Here is a 13780-nt window from a genome sequence, read left to right on the forward strand (position 1 = left end):
AGCTACATCCTAGCAGGTGTTCAAGTCTCTTGTTTACAAGCAGAAACTAACTCTATAAAATGAAATATTCTGCCCTCCCAGGTAAAAGAATTAGAACAAAACAAATTATGAACAGACACAAAGAACCTGTTGTTCTTTCCAAATCACTCCATTTCCTTATGAGTTAGTAAGAACAGTTATGCTTAAATAATGAAGCTGAACTTACCAGAATCTTATGTCTTTTAATGTTCCTTTGGCTAATTTCAGCTGCCATCAAAGCTTCCTATATTTGCACAAGCATCATGAGAGGGGCCATAGGGAAAGAGAGAGAGAGAGAGAGAAGGGGTGAGTGGGAGACCAAGGAAGTGCAAAGGAAGGCTTTTCATTTCCACTTCAATTTATTCCCACATTAAGATTGTGGAATCACATTTCACATACAAGTCAAGGTGTAACAAAATCTTTTAGACTTCAAAGAAAAAAAGGGTACCTGTCATTCTAAGTCTGTGTGACAAACACTGGATAAAGGGCACTTGTCATTTATGTCTCAATGAATGTAAAGAATGTTCATATGTTTTCATGTCTACAGCTAAGCTTATGAAAATGATATATTTTTTGTTTCACAAGTATTAGTTTCACATCAATATTTAACACAAAAACTAATTTTATAAAAATTTTCCTAAATCTCCAGGCTGGTAAGATGGCTCAGTACTTAAGAGTGCTTGCTTGGCAATCATGATCCGAATTCAGATCCCAGCCTCCATGTATCAAGCCAGTAGTCTCTCCAAATACCTAGAAGCCCAGTTCTGAGGGTGGTGATACAGAAGGGTAGCTACACTTGCTTTCATCTAGACTAGCAGAGAAAACTTGAAGACTGGATTCAGGGAAAGATGCCTCACAAAGAGTAAGTGGAGATCGGCAGAGGACACACAGTACCATCTTCTGGCCTCTGGCCTCAGTACAGATAAACTAGTATAAGCACACATGCATACATTACATGCATTCATACAGATACACATATATACAAATAAGGAACTAAATAAATATAAGAAACATTATAAATAAATTAATCTAAAGCAATACGGTAATAGCTTGATTATATGGTAGTTATTAATATATAACAACTGCACTCTAGTTTTCAAATCAATAAAAAAAAGTGCCCCAGTTCTTCCAGATAACTAGTGACCGTTGTTTTCTCTTGATGGACACAGAAAACCATCCAGAGTCATTCTAAGAAACAAACTATCTTGGCAGCTAGCTATTACAATTGTATAAATGTTGTTGTTTTAATCCTCAGTCAGTCGTGTTGGTACATTACTGTCTGCTTAAATTTGTCTAAGCTCAGGGAAGTAGACAGCATTGTTTTACCCAAATTAGTTCAAGCCATTCTATGTAAGAATAAATGTGGCATGTTTCCCTTACACAAAATAAGCAGTTTTACCAACATATCCAAAGAGAGAACTCTGAAACACTTGAGGGAAATAAAAAACCTCAGTACGTCAGCTCTGACACCTCCTTCTCTGAAGCACACACCCTTCCCCACACACCCGTCGACAGAGAAGCTGGCCAACTGAACTGCATGGTTTTTGTTCACTAATTTCCGAGAGAGAGAAATTGTATCACAGTTTTGGTTTGGAGCACACTAACTCAATATGAAAGATTTACTATAAAAATCTTTTTTTCATTTCTATTTTCAGACAAGCCAATACTTTCAGGAAAGCAAAATCAAAAGCTACTTCATATTTCTTCTTCTCAAGGAGCCAGTCGATATGATCATCCTGGTCTCGTTCCTTGGCTACGACGACATCTCTTGGACTCACGACGTAGAAGAGTGATTCCCCCTCCGAGTATTCTTGAAGGGAGGAGAGAGAGGACAGGTTGGGTGACTCGATAGTGGCAATAGTTTCAAGGGATGGAATTATCCATGATTTCAGACTCAACAGTCAATTATCTACATCTGCAGCTGAGTGTGCTTGACTCTGCTGGAAAGTCAAGGAGGGTGAGCATGGGAATATGGACTGCTGAAATGCACCGCAGTGCAGAACTAGTCAAAAGAAAAGCAAGGAGGAAGAGCTAGAAGAATTACCTAGGTGGTAATCCCTGCATTCATTCTCATGAAAGCCTCTGACTGTCAGAGCATCTGAGGATATCTCTTCACAAGTCTCCGGAAGTGGCTGGATGATGTCCAGTCTAGGTCTTGCACAGTATTCCCTTTCCTAGACGAGAAACAATAGGGAAGACTCATTTTACTTATGTTTCTTAGGCTATACAAATGAACAAGCTATCAGTACTTGTTTTGAATTTAACATTTTGGCACAAACAAGACCCAGTTCTAAAAGCTTGCCATGAGCAACCACCTAATCCTGTTTTATTTTGTGATTGTTTTGTGAAATATATACAGAATTCCGACACTTATGAATGGCACAGAGTCAAATCCTAAAGCAGTGGTAGTTGATGAGAATCTTCACCACTTGATAGCATTTAGAATCACTATGGAAGCATATTTCTGGGTTTGTGTACGACAGCTCCCAGAAAGTTAAAGTGAGCAAGGAAGACTTCCCCACTACTGATGTGGGCTGCACCATCCCTTGTGCTGGATTCTGAACTAAAAGAACACAGGCACAAGCATCAGCCCTACCTCTCTCTGCTTACAGATGGTGAATGTGGGGTGATTAGCAGCCATCAGCAGGCCCCCACAAGATAACGCTGTCCTGTCATACTGTGAGACAAAATGAACCCTTTCTTCCTTCAGTTGCTTTTACCTGGCATTTCATCACAGCAGTGTGAAAAGGAATGAATCTGTGGCCTAACAGCAGCAAACACAGCCACACTATAGCCACATGGATATAAAGAACAGCCCAAACAGTATTAAAACCGAGTCCACTATTTAAATTACTGCTAATATGAGGAAACTTACTAGTAATGCCCAAAAGCCAGAGACTAAAATCCATCTCTAAATCAGATCTTGTTGAGATGGTGGAACTGCCTGCATCTACGTCACCTGATATTAGAAGACCTTAGCTGCAGATGGCTGTTTAACACAAGCAATATGGACAGTGTGAACTGGAAACGAAATTTTCCATTTGATTTGACTATAATGAAGCTCCAGTTCATGACAGACAGGAAAGGAGAGAGCTGACAGGTCTGAGGACCAAGGGCTATGAAACATAGCTCACTCACTCACTCACTCACTCACTGTGCTCTCAAATGAAACCTGAAAAGCCATTAAACATTATTATTCTCAGTTTTATAGACAGAAACTGAGGGTTAAAAAGTTAAGATTAAGGTTAAATAAGTCAATGGTAAGGCTGGGATGTTTGGAAAACCTGAAACTTATGGTCAAGCGTGGACTTCTGGATCACATGGGTTCTAACTTGGTCCTGTGTTTTGGGGACATGGGCCTGACAGGCGTGAACCCCATGTGCCATCAACCTGCAAAGCAGCAGCAGCAGCACACACATGTGGATCTGGTATGGAGTGTGAAGGAGAGAAACAAACCCCAAACTTCTGTCTTTTACTTAAAGCAGTGGAATGTGGATTTCTCTAAGCGCTTTTGTTAACCAAGAAGCCATTATACCAGCCTTGTACCTCACAATGGCGCCACATCTACTGACACTCAACTATTTATACCATAAGTTATCAGAGCTTAAGAGGAAAATATCAAATTTTAACAAAAAAAATGAAGGGAACAGACAAAAATATTTTTAAAAGGTGACTGCAATGAAAATGATAAAAAAAAATCAAAATCATGACAAAATGAAAAACAGTTGAAGTTCACTAAGTCATACATGAAGCTTTAAGGCTGCGGTATTTTATAGCTCAGTGACAGAGCACCTGATATGTATGTGGGGGATCCTGAAGTTTGATCCTTAGCAGTAGGATTAGAAATGAAGAAAATTTCTCTTGTATGTGTTAAAGGATGTGTAACTAAAGTGACCTGTGTCTCTTTATAGCCCTTGCTCCCAGCTGTATGGCCCGTGTTCTTGTTCTTATCTACGAGCTATCATGAGCACCAATTTAGTTTTATCATCATCCTCTAGTACTTGGGGAAAATTCAATTTTTAAAACACGTGCCTTATCAATGAAGGAGAAAAAGCAGAAAATTGGGAAACAGCTTAACAAATTAGGGTGCTTTAACTGGATAGAAGCTTCTAAATAGGTTCACAAGGAAACACACACACACACACACACAGCTCTGTGAAGTAGAAAGAGTAATGCACAGAAGAACAGAGGCCCTTAAAGGACCGGTGATTGCCAGAGTGGAGACAGGCGTGTGCACAGAAGGCATCACACAGTCATACTTGAGGCTGTTAATGAAAAGCCAATAGAAACAGCCAATGAACATCTAATAGACACAGATTTTCAACACGAACACAGAAACTGGTAATGGTGAGCCCGAAACTGACTGTCATTCATCCGCCCTAATTTTATTGTTACTCTGTACTTAAGAACTGAAACCACACACAGTTTTGTGACTCTCAATATGGTGCACGCTAAGCCACTCCCCAGGCTCTTGCGTCTTCCCTGGAGGGCCATCCTTGTGGAGTCCGCCCTGGGGCATGGCCTTCCCTCCTTAGGCATTCTCCTTTCTTACACTCTTTATTAACACATGTTTCCAGGCTTCGCTTTTTCTCTGACCTTTTAGTTTGATCAGCTGTTTATCAGGCTTCCCTTTTCCAATTTTATTGCTTCTTCCCTCGTTTCATTCAATCGCAGCCTCCCTCAATCTGCCCCATGGTCCTCATCAGAAAGCTCTGCTCTTAACTCCCCCAGGAGCCTCTGCCTTTCTGTATTTTCAAAAAATAAATAAAGTAATAATAAACCGATGTCCTGCAATAGGGCCAGAAACCAACCCTATTGATTTTAGGAGGTTTGAGGGTTCACTTAAGGCTACAGCGTTTCATTGCCTAGCAACATGGGCACCAAGAGCTTCAGTTACTATAGTGACGACCCCCTAATGCAAGTGTTCTCTCAGAGAAAGGCTCAAGTGCAGCCACCACTTCTCAACAGAGCTGCCGGCTTTTCTCCCCTATTTTATTCCTTACCATCTGAGGGGGAGAAGGGGGGACAGAGGGGGAGGAAGAGGAGGAAGGGACAAACAGTGGGTGCACACTTCACCTGCCTGCTTACTGTGAAGGCTTCTGTACACAGCACCCAAAAGGAAATCCTTTGCAACAAGCTCTCCCTGTTCAGGCCTTGAGGCTGCCTCTCTCCAGTTCCAGCAGGACCCCTGAACTCTTAACAAAAGGCAAACTGGGAATGGTGCTGCTCTGGGCTTTAAAGTGAGCCTGGGTAATGCTAAATCCCAGATGAGAGCTTCATTCCAATGTCATCAAAACAAAATTTGATTTTCTCTGCTGCTCTTCACTAGCAACACATTGCAATGTCCATCACCTGCATGGACAACAGAAGGAACAACCCTTTTCAAAGCAAGACCTGGAATCATCTAGCGACCAGGGATCCTCAGGCCTCTGAGAGGTAGGCATGTCTGGACTCCAGAAAAGATGAAGCTGACCTTCCAGGAACTGCACTCTGAGCACCGGGACCCCTGTTGTCACAGCGATCAGTCTCATAGCTATCCTCTCCGCTGATGCAAGGGCAGCTTAGTTTCCCTGCCTTTCAGCATGAGGAATCCTTTATTCCTTTCAACTAAAATATCAACTGACTGAAGAAAAAGAAAAAAACAAAACAATGAAGATGCAAAAGGAAGAGAAGTCTGTCTTCTTTGTGCAGCAGAGGGAACAAAGGCAGGCAGTGAGTGGGACTTCTGAAGGTAAATAATGCTAGTCTGCAGGGTAATTTCTGATGGGCTTATTTTGTAGGTCGGAAAGTTCTGCTTGAATTATAGCAATCTCCCCTGACAGGCAGCCTGACCTGGGTGTGATGCTAAGAGCCAACTCTTCCACATCCCTCTGTACCTGGGGAGAAGATAATTACCGTTTTTTCTGAAACCTCCTTTACGTAGGAAAGTACAACAAGCTGATCACAGAGAGGTGCAAGTCCACTAATGTAGAATTCAGTTTCAAACTGAGACACTGCAAACAAAAGGCAGAAAGGATTCACCATTAAATGGAGCATAAAAGTGTACATGAATGCAAAGACACAGTGGCTCTGAGTGCTACAGTGCATTTAAAAATGCTTAAAATGGAAATAATGCTCACTCCCCTGACGTGATTATTACACATTGCATATGTGCTGAATTACGATACTATACTAAATATGCACTGTAGTGTGTCTCATGTTAAAGGACTTTCACCATGCAGCACTGAAAGTGCTTCACATCCACCCATCTCAGGAAAGACTTCAAGTTGACATTACAGAAAAAAATGAACCCCTAAATGCCAAGTTGTGAGTGCTCCACTGTGCCAGGTAGGTTAGTAAGAGTGTCACTGCACCATATGAAGACTCTCTGAAACAATAAAACCTAACACCGATTATCTTTAATAATAAAATAATAATGAAATTATCTTTTTTTCTTTTTTCTTACAGTGAGGTGCAGTGGTACAAACAGTATAAATTACATTTTTGTTATTATAAGACATTACTTTCTTTGGCTTTAGACATTTTATTTAAACATCTTTGCATACTTACTTATATACAGAGAAAAATGAAAAGATTTTCAAAAGTGTACTTAAAGCTTAAGAAGAAGTATGTTATTATAGATTAAGAAATATGCACACTGAGGAAATGGTTCTGTGTGTAAGGCAAGACTCTGCAAGCATGAGAACCTGAGTCTAAATTCCCAGCACTCACATCAAAGCCAGGCGTGGACACATGGACTGGGGTGGGGAGGACAGACAGATCCCAGAAGCCTGCTGGCCAGTCAGCTTAAGTAAAATGATGAAGAGACCCCAGCTCAAGGCAGTAAGGCAGTCCCAGAGGGAGATACCCTGTTCCCTCTTTTGGCTCCACAGATTCCAACACAGAGGAGTGCTCCCACACAGTCAAAGGCATCCACCACATACCCGTGGAGCTCTGTCAGACCTGGCAGTGCAGGGCATTCCCGGCTCTCCACAGGCTAAGGAAAGAGGGTCACCAGTTCAAAGACTACTGAATTCAATACAGTACAGCATGAATTCGGTGCCAGCCAAGATAATCTAGTGAGTGCTTACTTCAAGGCAAAGCATACAAAGACAAGCTCGGTGGTAGATTGCTTGTTTAACATGGATGAGATACCATGTCTAATCCCCACTCCTGGAGTCGGGGGAAGGTATGCGCACTTATTTCATGTGAAAAGACAAATATTCCTGTGACCTGATTCTGAGGACTCCGTGATGTAAAGTGGAAATCAGCAGCATTTGAAGCTGGTTGTGAGGAAGGACTCACTTGTGAGTGAACTCTCCGTTGGAATTATTCTGTCACCCAAAAGTTTTGTAATTCAGCCAGCCTCTGGTATCCTGAGTATCTGCTGCACTTGTGCTTATTACCTATGATGAATGAATGAGCTTTCTTTTCCTGAGTTGGGAGAGCTCAGTGTGTCACGCTAGAAGTGATAGTGAATGCTTGTGCAATCTGCAAACCTGGGTCACAACTTCCACTGAGCTGGACTTTAGATTCTATGTGTAAAATTTTCTCATATGAAAAGAAGAAACAGGAAAAGAGGTAAAACCTGACAAGCAGACTGAGGAGGCCGAGAGAATGCTCTTGCTCCGTTCTCTTTCCTTGTTCTTCAGATCCTCACTTATCTTACAGGCATCTTCATAATTTAACTTCTATACTTGAACACATGACCAAAAATGACTAACATAAACTTTAAAAGAGGTAAGTGTTTTCAGGGTGGTCTTTTTTGGCCTAGGTTGGCTTTGAATTAGCTACATAGCTGATGAAGACGTTTGAGCTCTGCTCTTCCTGATTCTGCCACCTGGGTGCTGTGGTAAAGGAGAGCCACCATTCCCAGCTAAGTGGAGAGCACTTCTTCCCTCTCACTGATTCCAAGGGCGGTGCCTTTGCTCCAGCTCTGCCAAGAAGATTCTTTCACTTGTGTAAGCTTAGGCTGAGGATGCTCTATCAAGGCACATAGGAACAGTTCTGATAACGAGGTAGCATGGGAAATGGTCACAGATACGCTTATTTAAGAACCATTTCCACCTCAGTGAGAGTGTGTGGAAAGGAACATCCAGTGTAGCCAGGGTAGCTGTTCCTAGAGATGCTCAGTGCAGGGTGTGTTGTGAGAAGCCACGAGAGACAATCATCTGCATGGGTCCACAGTCCATCATTTACAGGGAAGGTAGTAATTTCATCCATCTAGAATAAGCAAATTAACAATAGAATTTGGTGGCCACTGTTCCAGCTATGTTGGTATAAATGGAGCTGAGTTCTGTCTTATTAAATCACAGTCTGTCACTGAAGTGCTATTATGCATAATCCAGAAATGCTACAGAAACCCTCCCCATGAGGGCCAAGCAGAGGCCTCTTTGTGCCTGTGTGCTAAGTATACCCAAAGGAAAACAGCATCAATCACAAAGGAGTGGTGGATACTGAGCGGTGAGGTCTGTGCCCTTTGGAGACCACATGGCCTGCCCAGACTACCAGACAGATAGATAACATGAGGCAATGGCTCCCCCCTAAAGGTAACTGAATTTATATCAAAGCCTGGTATTTTAAACACTAGCTATAAGGCAGAGAACAGAGAAATTAGGACAGGATGCTATACAAATCTTCACTCTACACCCTGATTTTCTTATTCTACAATGCTTACATAAATAACATAGAGATCTCATGATCTCTGAGATCCTGGATAGAAACATTAATATGTTCTCAATAAAACAAGAGAAGACTGCAGGAACTCATCTGCAGTTAGCATTAGACACTAATCCAGCACGCTACCAACTGTGGATTAATCATCACTTAGAGTAACAAGGAAGAGGTATGCAACCAAAACTAACAGTCAAGACACTAAAAATCTAGGAGTTATCAACATCTAGATAAAACTAAAACACTCCTTGTGTTGATTCCTTCCCTTACACCACACACACTCTTCTTAGAGAAAGAAAACACACCGGGATAGCAACACTTGGTGGGACTCACAACCAAGAGTTCTAACTGCTGTTACTTTAGCTATGGCTAATCTGCCATCCAATGGTTCCTCTCCAGGAATACCCACAAAAGAAAACACACACACACACACACACACACACACACACAGCTCACTTTCTGCTCTGAGTAGTTAGTATGTGGAGGTATCGGCAACTACAATGCCTTAAAATACCACAGAAAGAACATCGCTTTTCTATTATTCTTTCCACTGAGGCAAGAAGAGTGTTTGTAGATCCATTTATTTATTTTTCATATTAATGTTAAAATAAAGAAAAGATGGCTAGAGACATGGCATCTGAATGCATGTATGTACAAGGAATAAATATTATTTCTACTTATGTAAAGGAAAAATTTCTGAATTATATTTATTCTATGGAACATACATAAAGTATAAAATGGACTAAATTTGTAAAATACCTTCTAGCAATTATTAACTTTTTATTTCAAAATTACAGTGGCCAATAAAGTTTATCTTTCCTTATTTTTCATTCTATACCACAGAACAACGATTTTAATAATTCCAATAAGTCTTGTCTTTTTTTGAGCGAAAGCTAGTTTGAAACAGGTGGTTTACAAACCTAATTAGACAAAAGCTCGCATTTAAGTAGATTATCAGGAAAAGATAAATCACAAAGAAACCAAAACAAATTGTTGGGTTGCACAGCTCATGGCTTGGAAGGGAAGGCTTGAGAGGAAACGAGTGTCACAGAAGACAGAACCTGCACGGCGTTTCCACACAAAGTATTTACTGAAGAACACCAGGTCTGGTAGGATCTGTAGCTGTGGCACGGCCTCACCCTGCCACAGCAGCAAAGGCTTCCACCCTCCAGTGTGCTCAGAAAACTGTAGACATGCTGTATTAGCATCAGTGTGCTGAGCTCACAGGCCAGCAACTGGACTGGACTCTCTTCAGTAGAGAGCAGCAGATGTCAGCATTCAATGCCTTATTTTTTTTTTCAGATAGATGGTATATTGGATAATATAATCGAGAACACAGAGAAGTGCAAGCCACAAGTATACTACACCACCAAGAACAACAGTTTAAGACTTGAGACCTTTGTAATTAGAAAGTCCAATCCTTTTCTAGAATTTTCTTTGCTACTATAAGGGCAAACAGTGCAGGGCATACAACTTACACCATCTTTTCTGGCATCCTCCAGTCTCCTTGCTTCTCCCCAAATGCCAAGGTATAAGGAAGAACATCTGCAACTCTCATATTCTATTCTAGTTCCTTTGTATCAGTCATATAGCAAAGGATTCCAGCCTTTAACCAGTAGGCAAAAGCAGGAGCAGATTGTACCCAGAGAGCTTTCAGTAAGTCTGGACACTTGGTTGGCATGCCAGTGGTCAATGAAAACACCTTTGGAATCAACATTTTAATAGTGTCAGGGTTCGATCGCTCTAAAGCAGACACACTGAGGTAAACGTGATATGACCTTTGGTACTAGCCAATCACAGAGCAGAGCTGATACATGGAATTAAAGCTGAAGAGATAGCTACTGGACAAAATAAAAACATCCAACCATACTGGGCAAAGAGTTCACACAGCTCAGAGACCATTTAAGGCAACTTGGGCTTCAAATTAATCCCAGATTCTCTAATTGGTATCTGGTACATTAATCTGTAATGTGTTAAACTTCAGCCACCATGAAGCTAGTGATAAAGAAATTTCATTAGTAAAAGTATCAAGCTTAAATAAAAGAAAAAGAAATGGTGACGGCAAGGAAAGTAACAATGTCTAAACCAGATGTTTATTTTTGTTCTAATTATAAAAATCACCTCAGAAATCAGCTAAACCCAAGTCACACACTAAATGACAAGGGCTCTCTACTTTTTGAAAGGAGGACAGAGTCAGTCATTTCTGGTTCCCAGTCCTTAGAAATAACTCTCCAACGACCCGTGGTAAGTGTGCGGCAGAAATTTACTCACTAGCATGGAACATGCAAAACTACAGGTTGCTCATCTAAGAACAAACTAAGGGAAAAAAATTTCATTTCTCTAAATGAGGCACTTCTCTGAAACAAAATTTCAAAAACTTCACACATCACCATTGGCAAGTGCAAGAGTCTGTGGACCTGTGAAGTGAAGGGGCTACAGAAGGCTGAGGTAGCACTGCCCATATGAGATGTAGGTTCCTTCCGTTGTTCTTTGTTGGGCATATCTTTTTTTTTTTTTTTTTTTTTTTTTTTTTTTTTTTTGTTTTTTTTTTTTTTTATTTGATATAATTTATTTACATTTCAAATGATTTCCCCTTTTCTAGCCCCCCCCCACTCCCCGAAAGTCCCGTAAGCCCCCTTCTCTTCCCCTGTCCTCCCTCCCACCCCTTCCCAGTTCCCCGTTCTGGTTTTGCCAAATACTGTTTCACTGAGTCTTTCCAGAACCAGGGACCACTCCTGCTTTCTTCTTGTATCTCATTTGATGTGTGGATTATGTTTTGGGTATTCCAGTTTTCTAGGTTAATAACCACTTATTAGTGAGTGCATACCATGATTCACCTTTTGAGTCTGGGTTACCTCACTTAGTATGATGTTCTCTAGCTCCATCCATTTGCCTAAGAATTTCATGAATTCATTGTTTCTAATGGCTGAATAGTACTCCATTGTGTAGATATACCACATTTTTTGTATCCACTCTTCTGTTGAGGGATACCTGGGTTCTTTCCAGCATCTGGCAATTATAAATAGGGCTGCTATGAACATAGTAGAGCATGTATCCTTATTACATGGTGGGGAATCCTCTGGGTATATGCCCAGGAGTGGTATAGCAGGATCTTCTGGAAGTGAGGTGCCCAGTTTTCGGAGGAACCGCCAGACTGCTTTCCAGAGTGGTTGTACCAATTTGCAACCCCACCAGCAGTGGAGGAGTGTTCCTCTTTCTCCGCACCCTCTCCAACACCTGCTGTCTCCTGAATTTTTAATCTTAGCCATTCTGACTGGTGTAAGATGAAATCTTAGGGTTGTTTTGATTTGCATTTCCCTAATGACTAATGAAGTGGAGCATTTTTTAAGATGCTTCTCCGCCATCCGAAGTTCTTCAGGTGAGAATTCTTTGTTTAACTCTGTACCCCATTTTTTAATAGGGTTGTTCGGTTTTCTGGAGTCTAACTTCTTGAGTTCTTTATATATATTGGATATTAGCCCTCTATCTGATGTAGGATTGGTGAAGATCTTTTCCCAATTTGTTGGTTGCCGATCTGTCCTCTTGATGGTGTCCTTTGCCTTACAGAAACTCTGTAACCTTATGAGGTCCCATTTGTCAATTCTTGCTCTTAGAGCATACGCTATTGGTGTTCTGTTCAGAAACTTTCTCCCTGTACCGATGTCCTCAAGGGTCTTCCCCAGTTTCTTTTCTATTAGCTTCAGAGTGTCTGGCTTTATGTGGAGGTCCTTGATCCATTTGGATTTGAGCTTAGTACAAGGAGACAAGGATGGATCAATTCGCATTCTTCTGCATGCTGACCTCCAGTTGAACCAGCACCATTTGTTGAAAAGGCTATCTTTTTTCCATTGGATGTTTTCAGCCTCTTTGTCGAGGATCAAGTGGCCATAGGTGTGTGGGTTCATTTCTGGATCTTCAATCCTGTTCCATTGATCCTCCTGCCTGTCACTGTACCAATACCATGCAGTTTTTAACACTATTGCTCTGTAGTATTGCTTGAGGTCAGGGATACTGATTCCCCCAGATTTTCTTTTGTTGCTGAGAATAGTTTTAGCTATCCTGGGTTTTTTGTTGTTCCAGATGAATTTGATAATTGCTCTTTCTAACTCTGTGAAGAATTGAGTTGGGATTTTGATGGGTATTGCATTGAATCTGTATAGTGCTTTAGGCAAAATGGCCATTTTAACTATATTGATTCTACCGATCCATGAACATGGGAGGTTTTCCCATTTTTTGAGGTCTTCTTCCATTTCCTTCTTCAGAGTCTTGAAGTTCTTGCCATACAGATCTTTCGCATGTTTGGTAAGAGTCACCCCAAGATACTTTATACTGTTTGTGGCTATTGTGAAGGGGGTCATTTCCCTAATTTCTTTCTCAGCCTGCTTATCCTTTGAGTATAGGAAGGCCACTGATTTGCTTGAGTTGATTTTGTAACCTGCCACTTTGCTGAAGTTGTTTATCAGCTGTAGGAGCTCTCTAGTGGAGTTCTTTGGGTCACTTAGGTAGACGATCATGTCGTCTGCAAATAATGATAGTTTGACTTCCTCCTTTCCAATTTGTATCCCTTTGACCTCCTTATGTTGTCGAATTGCCCGAGCTAGTACCTCAAGTACAATATTGAAAAGATAAGGAGAAAGGGGGCAGCCTTGTCTGGTCCCTGATTTCAGTGGGATTGCTTCAAGTTTCTCTCCGTTTAGTTTGATGCTGGCTACCGGTTTGCTGTATATTGCTTTTACTATGTTTAGGGATGGGCCTTGAATTCCTGTTCTCTCCAAGACTTTAAGCATGAAAGGATGCTGAATTTTGTCAAATGCTTTTTCAGCATCCAATGAAATGACCATGTGGTTTTGTTCTTTGAGTTTGTTTATGTAGTGGATTGTATTGATGGATTTCCGTATATTGAACCAACCCTGCATTCCCGGGATAAAGCCTACTTGATCATGGTGGATGATCGTTTTGATGTGTTCTTGGATTCGGTTGGCAAGAATTTTGTTGAGTATTTTTGCATCGATGTTCATAAGGGAAATTGGTCTGAAGTTCTCTTTCTTTGTTGGATCTTTGTGTGGCTTTGGTATCAGCGTAATTGTGGCTTCGTAGAAGGAATTGGGTA

The 13780-nt window shown here is 41.1% G+C and overlaps 1 protein-coding gene across 1 annotated transcript in view; it reads right to left on the bottom strand.

Annotated features, from left to right (window-relative positions):
• Window positions 1-13780, bottom strand: part of Vps41 (VPS41 subunit of HOPS complex) — a 163892-nt gene that overhangs the window by 46216 nt on the left and 103896 nt on the right. The window contains exons 11-14 of the mRNA XM_052156691.1: window positions 5914-6011; window positions 2063-2192; window positions 1713-1828; window positions 206-262 (exon numbers count right to left, since the gene is read on the bottom strand). Of these exons, the coding sequence (XP_052012651.1) occupies window positions 206-262; window positions 1713-1828; window positions 2063-2192; window positions 5914-6011 (401 nt within the window). The remainder of the gene's footprint in view (window positions 1-205; window positions 263-1712; window positions 1829-2062; window positions 2193-5913; window positions 6012-13780) is intronic.

Source organism: Apodemus sylvaticus, chromosome 14, assembly GCF_947179515.1.
Source record: "Apodemus sylvaticus chromosome 14, mApoSyl1.1, whole genome shotgun sequence".
NCBI lineage: Eukaryota > Metazoa > Chordata > Mammalia > Rodentia > Muridae > Apodemus > Apodemus sylvaticus.